Here is a 10,146-nt window from a genome sequence, read left to right on the forward strand (position 1 = left end):
CGCGACTGAGATTTAAAGGGCTCAGAGCTCCCCACAGCTGCGGGCAGCCCAGAGCCCTTTAAATCCCGGCCCGAGCGGCAAAACTCGAAGTCCCTCTCCAGGGGGCTTCCAGCCACCTCTTCAGCTTGGAGCCCCCAGTTGATTTAAAGGCCCTGGGTCTCCCAGCCACAGCTGGTGCCCCAGGGCCTTTAAATCTTAAAAGGCCACGCCCCTTCAGGATAAGGCCACGCCTCTTCGGGATAAGGCCACGCCCCTTCAGGACTCCAGCAGTACCGGTAAGTCCCGTAAATTACTTTCACCCCTGGAAGCGCTGGCCCTGCTGTGTGGGTAGGAGGGCTGGTGGCGGGGGAGAGGGCTTGGCAGACTGGGGCCTGGGTGACAGGCAGGGGAAGCTGCCCAGGGCAGGGCAGGGCACCCTGACAGCCGTCTCCTCTCCTCTCCTCTCCGTGCAGGGGAACATGAGCCGAGGCAACAGCCTGTTTTTCCGGAAGGTGCCTGCGGGGAAGCTGTACGTGTGGGAGGAGAAGCGGTTCCGCTGAGGTCAGAGCTGGGCGAGGGGCCCGGGGCCGGGCCAGAGGCTGGGCCAGATGCACTGAATGATGGGAGAGTGGTGATTTATATAGTTTTTAAAATAATGATTCAATCTTGAGAAATGGAGACTGTGCAAGTCTGAGAGTCAAAGTCCTGGGGCAACGCAGGCCGGCTGGGGGTCGGGGCACTGCTCTGGGGGGCCAGCTCCCTGGCTGGGAGGGGAGGGGGCAGATGGGATGATGCACTGTGCCCTGGTGGGGCTGCTCCCTGGCTGGGGGCAGGGCTGCCTCTACCCCACGTCTGCCGGCAGATGTGCCAGCCCTTCTCTGCTGTCGGTTCTGGCTGTGAAGGAGACACCCCACACTGGCCTGGTGCCCCCGGCTGGGACCCACAGCGCTGCTCCCTGTTGTGGCTCCCCAGGATCTGTGCTACGGCCCAGCTTTTAAACCAATCCTTGGAGGAACCCTGTGACGTGCCAGCCCCCCAAGGGGACTCTCTCTTCCTCCAGGGTCGAGCACATGGCTCCGGCCCTCCTGCTTCACCCCACGAGCTCTGCCCGGCACGTCGCACTGAGCCAGACTCCTGGAGAGACCTGGCTACACTGTGAAGAACCAGTGTCCCCCAGCCAGTGTTTGCAGTGACATCCCAAAGCCTTTTCCACACAGCACACGGTTTATTGGTCCCCGGCCTGGGAGGCCCCTGGGGCCGCAGAGAGAAGTGAAGGTGAAGACACAGGCCAGGGCCCCACCCAGCCGAGCTGCTGAAGAGCCAAAACTGGATCCTGTCTCCATCTCTTTCAGTCCCAGCTGGGAGCTCCTGAGTCCCACCAAAACCCAACCCTTCTTCTTTGTGGAGCCTCCGTTGGTCTGGTTTTGATCCTGAACGCCCAGTTCCTGCCCCCCAGCCATGTGACACCCCCCTCCTGTCCCTGCTCTGCCCCAGGAGCAGCTTTTTAACCCTTTGGCACCCACTGGGCAGACATGCAAGAGCCCCCCTGCTGAGCCCACAGCACAGGGCATGGGGGCAGCACTGTGAGCGGAGAGCGCCCCCTGCTGAGCCCTGACTGCCAGGGGACAGTGCCCCCTACTGAGCCTCTGCCCTGCTCCAGGGGATAATGGAGCATGAGAGAGTCTCCTCTACCAGGTCCCAGCTTCCCAAGGACTGACAGCTGAGCTCCCCTGGTGCCTGGTCAGTGTGTCCCCTTCTCGGGGGTGGCAGGTCCCTGGGCATGGCTGGGCCATGTCCCCGTCTCCTCCCCTCCCCCAGGGCTACGTGCTGGCAGAGCGTGGCTGTCCCCCAGAGCTGGGCGCAGGGCCCTAGGCCGTGTCCCCTTCTCCACCTCTCCCCTTCCTCCATGCTACGTGCTATTGGGCACATTGCCGTTCCCCAGAGCTGGGCGCAGGGTCCTGGGCTGAGTCTAGGGCACTGGCTGGCTGGGACTGGGCTAACCCGGGCCTCACCACCAGCTGGTGGAACACCCCAGGCAGGATGTGGAAGCCGAGGCATTGCAGGGTGTGCAGCGAAGGCTCGTTGTGGGGCAGCACCCGGGTGTAAACAGGGAAGCCGTGGGCATGCAACTGTGCAACCAGCATCCCCACTACGGCCCTCGCGTGGTGCTGGCCACGATGCTCCGGGAGGGTGTAACCGTGTGTCAGGGCAGCCAGTGGGTCGGTGAGGGACCAGGAGATGGGGGTCCCCTCAGGGTCCAGCAGGCAGGCGCTGGGGAAGTGGCGGATCAGGCGGCTCAGGTAGCGCAGGCTCCAGCTGTTCTCCCCAAACATCCAGGTGTCTCTGAGCAGCAGGGCGTGGGCGGGGGACACGGGGGCCAGCCTGAGCCCCTTCTCAGGCCTGCAAGACAGGGCAGGGGGATGAGAGACACAGGATGGGGTGGGGTGAGCAGATAGAGGATTGACCTGGCAAGGGGAGGGGGTCAGTGCGGGTGGTGGTGGGGAATAAAACCATCATGGGCAGGGGAAGGGGTAAGTCTGGGGGAGGGGAGCGGGGAGCGACGAAACATAAGAAAGGCCGTACCGGGTGAGACCAAAGGTCCATCTAGCCCAGTATCCTGTCTACCGACAGTGGCCAATGCCAGGTGCCCCCGAGGGAGTGAACCTAACAGGCAATGATCAAGTGATCTCTCTCCTGCCATCCATCTCCATCCTCTGACAAACAGAGGCTAGGGACACCATTCCTTACCCATCCTGGCTAATAACCATTTATGGACTTAACCACCATGAATTTATCCAGTTCTCTTTTAAACGCTGTTCTAGTCCCAGCCTTCACAACCTCCTCAGGCAAGGAGTTCCACAAGTTGACTGTGCGCTGCGTGAAGAAGAACTTCCTTTTATTTGTTTTAAACCTGCTGCCTGTTAATTTAATTTGGTGACCCCTAGTTCTTGTATTATGGGAATAAGTAAATAACTTTTCCTTATCCACTTTCTCCACATCACTCATGATTTTATATACCTCTATCATATCCCCCCTTAATCTCCTCTTTTCCAAGCTGAAGAGTCCTAGCCGCCTTAATCTCTCCTCTTATGGGACCCGTTCCAAACCCCTAATCATTTTAGTTGCCCTTTTCTGAACCTTTTCTAGTGCTAGTATATCTTTTTTGAGGTGAGGAGACCACATCTGTACACAGTATTCGAGATGTGGGCGTACCATGGATTTATATAAGGGCAATAATATATTCTCAGTCTTATTCTCTATCCCCTTTTTAATGATTCCTAACATCCTGTTTGCTTTTTTGACCGCTTCTGCACACTGCGTGGACGTATTCAGAGAACTGTCCACGATGACTCCAAGATCTTTTTCCTGACTCGTTGTAGCTAAATTAGCCCCCATCATATTGTATGTATAGTTGGGGTTATTTTTTCCAATGTGCATTACTTTACATTTATCCACATTAAATTTAATTTGCCATTTTGTTGCCCAATCACTTAGTTTTGTGAGATCTTTTTGAAGTTCTTCACAGTCTGCTTTGGTCTTAACTATCTTGAGCAGTTTAGTATCAAACATGGGAGGTGTGAGCATATGGGAGCTTGACCCAGCTTGGCGGGTGGGGTGCAGTGAGTTGGGGGTGGGGAGTTGGCCTGGTACAAGAGAGTGAGCCCGGGGAGCAGAGATTGAGCTGGTATGACATGGCATAGGAGGGGATCACGGTCCGGCGGCGCCATCCTCTTCCCGGTTCTGGGGCTGAGCTGAGCTGGACAGAAAATTGAGGGAGAAGGGGGGGTTGCCGAATCTCAAACTGGGGTGGGGGGCATGGAATGTATCCTGTGGGGGAGGGGTGTGCCACCCAGCTCTGAAGGCAGCGCCGCCGCCATGAGCAGCCGAGAGCTACGGGGGGCGTGGTATGGCATTGCCACCCTTACTGCTGCATAACATTTGGCCTTTCCACTGGGAGGGGAGGCTATGGCAAATTCTGGGGTGGCTCTAGCCCCCATAACACTCCCCCCAGTACCCCCATGGAGGGGAGGGAGGCTGGAGGGGGACTGATTTGGACCAGAGAGAAGGGGTGTGAGGCTGAGGGGCAATAGACCCGGGGTGGGGGAGAAGCGGGAGCCCTGGGGGGAGGGGATCAAGCCAGGAGGACCCCTGTGGGGGGAGGGGATCAAGCCAGGCCCCGGCACATGGGGGGAAGGGGGAGCCCTGTGGGAAGGGGATCGAGCCAGGAGGCAGCACATGGGGGGAAGGTGACCCCCGGGGGGGAGGGGATCGACACACTCCCGCAGCCTCAGCACAGGGGCTGTCTGACAGGGCCCAGTCCAGCCCCAGCAGAGCCATCGCTGCCGATGGGCCGTGGCTAAGCTCAGCTCCTGACATGAAAGCACCAGGGCTCAGTGGGCAGCGAACCCCCTGCCCGGGGACCTACCCGCTGACAGGGAAGGGGGGACCAGGGGGCTCTGTGCTTGGAGCCCCCTCCCCTCAGAGGGGACGGCTCTGGGGTCAAGGACCCCTGGCTGCCCGTCCCAGGATATGGAAGGGTTACAGGCTGCCCCACCCCCTGCTCTCCCCATCTTGGGGCCAAGGAGGTTCCTTGGCCAGGCTGGGCTGCCCCTGCCCCCTGGCAAAACTCTAGGGCTGACTCAGCCCTGCCCCGGAGCAGGTTGGGAAATCCTTGGCAGCATGTGCCCAAGGCCTGGGGCTGTGGTGATGGCCTCACTCTGCCAGCACCGTTAGCCTGGGGAACTCATGGCCACCAGATCTAGGGCACAATGGAGACCTCTGGCCTGGCACCCCAGGGTCCTTCCATTCTCCCCACCTCCACTCCCCCACTCCATCTAGCACAGGCTGGTTGTGTGCATTGCCACATTCTCTCACACACACCCCATATCTGGGGGCACCTACCGGTACTGGGGCATGGCAGGCGGGTCTGGGTGCAGCAGTGGCCGGTATGGATACGTCTCCATCTCAAGGCCCCTGGCCCTGGCGATGTCCCTGATGTTCTCGTATACCCCGTCCTGCAGCCCTGCAGGGACAGCCGTGCGCTGTCAGCAGGGGCCCCCCAAAAGGTGCCCATGGATGTGGGGGGGCCCAACTTGGTGGGGGAGAGCAGCAGGGAGGGGCCAAGGGCCACTGTGAGCCGGCATGACCCAACTGGGGGTTCCCAAGCTTGGCGCATTCGGGATCCCGGGTCTGGATGGAGAAGGGGCCCAGGTGAGCTCATTGGGGCTACTGGCCCATGGGGGGGGGGCACAGTGGTCTTGCCCCCCATGTGGCAGGTGCTGGATGGAGCAGGGCTGGAGGGGCTCACCCTGTATCTGGAAGGCCTGGTCCCAGTCGATGGCGTGGCTGTTCCCCAGCAGGGCCCGGCAGGCGCCCTCATCCCGGTAAAATGCCGTGTGCAAGTTGGTGAAATAATCACTTGGGTCCCACGCCACCTGCAGGGGGGACACTGCCTGGGGGTGAGCGCAGCCTCTGCCCCCCACTCCCCTATGACCCTCAGGGACGGCATCGGGGGAGTGGGGCACAGCGAGCCCCAAGTAAGAGATTGAGGAGTGGGGAAGGGGTCCTGTGAACAGAGCCAGGGGGCTTAGGGCAGAATGGGATGGGGAGAGTCTGGGCAGCAGGAACGGGAGACAGGCTGTGCGGAGGCGGGGCAGCGGCAGAGATGACACCAAGCAGGGAAAGGGGCAAGGAAGTCAGAGAGGGCAGCAGGGCAGTGATGGGGGAGGGGGAGGGGAGTGGGCCAGTGATGGTGTCAGGCGGGGGAGGGCAGTGGGGCAGATGGCAGGGGCCCAACAAAGGCCTCACTTCTCTGCGTGGCCGGGTGAGGACCATTTTGAACTCTGGCCATGAATCCACCAGCACCTCCTGGCCAGCCGGGTTCCCGCGGTTCACATGCATCACAGCGCCGTAGACCTGCCAAGACACAGGGGTCAGAGTCCGGGGATGTCCCGGTTCCCCAGGATTGGTGCTGGGCACCAGCTTTTATGCTGCCCCTTGGAGGAGCCCTCATAGATTATTAGAGTTGGAAGGGACCTCAGGAGCAGGGGCGGCTCTAGAAATGACGCTGCCCCAAGCAGCGCGGAGCGCTGCGCCGCCGTTGAGCTCCTGCCGGCATGCCTGCGGCAGGTCCACGAGCTCAACCGAGAGTCATGCCTGCGGCAGGTCCGCTCCGTGGACCTGCCGCAGGCATGAGCTCCACCGAGCCAAATGCTGCTTGGCGCTGGGGTCTAGAGCCGCCCCTGCTCAGGAGATCATCTAGTCCAACCCCCTGCTCAAAGCAGGACCAATCCCCAACTAAATCCCCAAATGGCCCCCTCAAGGATTGAACTAACAACCCTGGGTTTAGCAGGCCAATGCTTAAAGCTCTGAGCTATCCCTCCCCCCTCAAAGTGCCAGCCCCCCAGGGGGCCCCACTCTTCCTGCAGGGCAGGTCAGGGCCTCTGAGATGGAGCCTCTGGGCTCCAGCCCTCCTGCTCCACCCCGCGAGCTCTGCCCGGTGCCTCCCACTGAGCCAGATGCATGGAGAGCCCCTGGCCACTCTTCGGGGGCTCCCACACTCCAGCCTGGGTTTGCAGTGACACCCGGCAGCATTGTCGAGCCAGGCCAGTTTATGAGTCACGGAGCAGCCTTAGGTCAGCAGAGAGAACTGGGGGTAAAGCAGAGTCCATTGTGGTCAGCCGGGGCCCAGCCAAGCTGGAGTGAAAGCCCTTTCCAGGCTGTCTCTGTCTCCGTCTGACCTCCTTGGCCAGCTCCAGGTGAGAGCCTCCATCTTTGTCCAGCACCCCCCACCTCCCAGTCCTGTGCTCTTGAGCTGGGGTCTAGAGATGCGGGGAAATCGAGGTGTCAGCACCACTGGCCTTGTCTCTCTGGCCCCCTTGGGGATCTGGGTTGATTTCAACAAGTTACTTAAGGACCCTTTATTCCACTGTCACAGGGAGGTGACACCCACCCCTATGTCTCTTAACCTGCCCTGAGAGTAAACTTAATCCTCCCCCTCGCCCCCACAACTGGGTATCCAAGCAACACCTGGGGAAAACTGAGGCACACATAGTGTTGTAAAAATATTACAGAAAAATCCTACTTTATTGCAGCACTTCACTGGCTAGGGTCACTTTACCCAGTGACTGTCCCGGTGAAGTTTGAACCCACAAATGCTACCCATAGATGCCACGGCATCTTCCCCATCCCTGTCCTGCCAGGCACTGTCAGCATGCTGACCGCTGGCTCTAATCAACCTCACCCTCCACTACACAGCTCAGAGCAGTCTCACATCCATCCACCCTTAGGGTGGGTTTGGTCGCTGACACTAGCAGGGCGCAGTGGGGAATTTTCATGCAGCCTCAGCCCCCTTTTGCCACCCCAAAACATTTGGGTATGAAACTGGGATGGGATCCAGCCACTGCATTCCCCCCTCCCCATCTGCCATGGTGAGGACTAGGAGGAAATTCAGAACCGGAGGGGTGGGAGGTGCTGGTGGTCAGAGCCATGATTGGCAGGCACCCAGCTGTCCTACACTGTGATTGGCTGCCATGGAACCACCCACATGTTCATTAGCTTTACGCAAAGCCTGCCCAGACTGAGATTGGCTGGCACAGAGCCTGCTTGTGCTCTGATTCAATGGGCAAGTCCTGGCGGCTACGCTGGGTGAGCAGCAGGCATTGGTGCTGGGTATGGACTTTCGGAGGCAGGGGGTGAGTGAGGAGGAGGCCCAGGAGGAGGCTCCCCCACTACCTCTACCATGGGGGAGGGACCTGCCCTCCTGCTGCTACCCCTAACCCAGGGCAGGGGGCCTGTGTGACAAAGTAGAAGCTTTCTGTAGTATCTTTCTGAGTCCCATGTGTGCCTCCGTTTCCCTCTGTGTCCTGTACTGCTCTGCGCAGCGTGTGAAGGGGAGGGACGGGTTGTGACTCATGTAACAGCCTGGCTGGAGACCAGCATCATTAACCAAGGGAATAAACTACACACGCGCCAGGAGGGTCTGGAGAGACCATGGAAACCCCAGTGGCTGGGATGGACGTTCACACCGAGCGAGCGAGATTCTCCCCTCACGGCTCTGCAGCCGAGAGGCCCCCAGCTGAAGAACAGCGGCCGCGAGGGGTCAGGATACGGGGCTAAGAGCCGGCTTTTGCAGGGTCTCAGCAGCTGTCACCTTGGCCTAAGAACAACGGGACAGAGCCAGAGCCAGCCATGGGGCCCACGACATCTTGGCTGGCTCATTGCCCAGGCTTGGCCAGGCTGGGCTGTGGCTTAACCTTTGATTCCCTGTGCTAACCTGAGGAGTCTGTAGCCAGGGGACTAATGAACCGCTCCTGTGTTTTGCAAAGGCTGCCGGGGTCTCTGCCAACACCCACCGCAGGGGCCCGGTCCAAGCCTCTCGCGGGCGTCTGGCTCGGCTGCACTCGCTGCAGGGAGCCACGGAGAGAGATGGGAGGGCTGGTGTCAAAAGCCCAGTGGGGGAGGTGGCGGCCCTGCCCCTGTGAGCTGTGTGCAGCCTCGGGCCCCGGCCCATTCCAGGGGTCGCTCCCAGGGGCCTGGTGAGAGGCTGGGGTACAGCACATCCCCTGTGGATCTATGAGAGCCTGCCCAGCCCCTGAACTGCTGCCCCCGACCTGGAGAAAGGGTCTGCCCCCCAAACTGCTACCCCCGACCAGGTGGAGGGGCCAGCCCTCCATGTACCCCCGACCCAGGGGATTGCACCCCAGCCCAATATGTGCCCCATCACCCAGGAGACTCCGAGGGACTTTCCCCTGCTCTCTGCCCAGCCCGAGGGTGGGAGGGTTTGGCCCTGCGGGGGCGGGCGAGTCCTGGTCACCGGCAGCGTGTCAGGCAGGCCCCGCCGTAGCATCCCCTCCAGCAGCCGCAGCTTGGAGGCACAGCTCAGGATCAGCATCGCTGGCTGGGATGGGCCTTCACAGCTTCCAGCAGGACAGTGCGAGGGACACCTGTGGGGCAGGAGACCCATCAGTTCCCTCTGACTGTCTCCTCCCAACCCCAGAGACCAGCTGCCAGCTCCCAGCCCTGCCAAAATAGCAAACACTGTGTAGACCCCACAACAGCTCACCAGTCTGTGCGCAGCCCCCTGTGTGTTCACCAGAGACCTTATACTACCTAACCTAACCGGTCTGTGCGCAGCGCCTGTGCTCACCAGAGACCCTACAATAACTTAACAGTCTCTGCATGGCCCCCCATGTGTTCATCAGAGACACCACCATAACTCACCAGTCTGGGTGCAGCCCCTGTGCTCACCAGATACCCCACAATAAGAAGGCTGCTCTAAGGCCGTGTGATGCCAGGGCTGCCCGTACAGGGCTACGGTCCCACTCACCTGGGGTGACTCCGTGCCAGGGGAAGGAGCAGTTCCTGGGTGTCTGTGGAGCTGCCAGGTCCCTGCCTCTCTCTCCTTCTGCAGCTGCTCCAGCCTCTTATCCCCGAGCAAATGAACCATTAACAGAGTCTGCCAGTCCTGGAGCCCAGAGGCGGTGCCATCCTGTGACGATCTGGGAATGTTCTTAATGTTTTCTCTGAATACTGTGTTGGTGCCTCAGTGTCCCCTATGCATCTCTTAAGTATCTAGGTGGTGGAATAAGGGTGTGTGATTGCTGCAGAGCAAAGGGCCAGTGCACATAAATGCCTGACCCTCTGTCTGCTAGCAGCTGATGGCCTGGGCCCCTCCTCTGCAAAGGTGCCAACTGAAGGTGTTGGAGACAAAGAGGTCAGGTGACATCCAGGCCCAGGAAAGGAACTGAGCAGAGAAGGAGGGGCTGGAGCGGGTTTTCAGGCTGGAGCTGGCTGGGGACTAGGAGTGAAGTACAGACGTGGGGGGTCTGGCTCACTGCCCCCTAAAATGGACCCAGCCGAGGGGTCCCGTTCGCTGTACCTACAAGCTCTGTTTTAGAGCGTGTTCCTGTCATTTAATAAACCTCTGCTTTACTGGCTGGCTGAGAGTCACGTCTGTGGGGGTGCAGGACTCTGTGGCTTACCCAGGACCCGGCCTGGGAAGCACACGGAGGGGCAGAGGATGCTGAATGCTCCAAGAAGACACCCAGGAAGGTGAAGCCTTGTGAGCTTCTTGCCCTGGAGACAGTCTGCTCCGAGGGAGATCACTGTGTATCCACCCCGCACCCAGCGCAATGGGGCCCCAATGACCCTGACTGTGAGCGCCCC

At 60.2% G+C, this 10,146-nt stretch overlaps 1 protein-coding gene across 1 annotated transcript; it reads right to left on the reverse strand.

Annotated features, from left to right (window-relative positions):
- Nucleotides 1-639: 639 nt before the first annotated feature.
- On the reverse strand, nt 640-9,363 carry LOC120404046 (glycine N-acyltransferase-like protein 3). The gene is made up of 7 exons (XM_039536054.1): nt 9,308-9,363; nt 8,795-8,924; nt 5,788-5,895; nt 5,288-5,414; nt 4,882-5,002; nt 1,992-2,379; nt 640-684 (listed from the first exon to the last, which is right to left on the reverse strand). Exons 2-7 carry the CDS (start codon nt 8,870-8,872, stop codon nt 640-642), a joined length of 867 nt encoding a protein of 288 aa, XP_039391988.1. The 5' UTR covers nt 8,873-8,924; nt 9,308-9,363.
- Between the last annotated feature and the right edge of the window lie 783 nt (nt 9,364-10,146).

This window comes from Mauremys reevesii, linkage group 4, assembly GCF_016161935.1.
Source record: "Mauremys reevesii isolate NIE-2019 linkage group 4, ASM1616193v1, whole genome shotgun sequence".
In the NCBI taxonomy this organism is placed as follows: domain Eukaryota; kingdom Metazoa; phylum Chordata; order Testudines; family Geoemydidae; genus Mauremys; species Mauremys reevesii.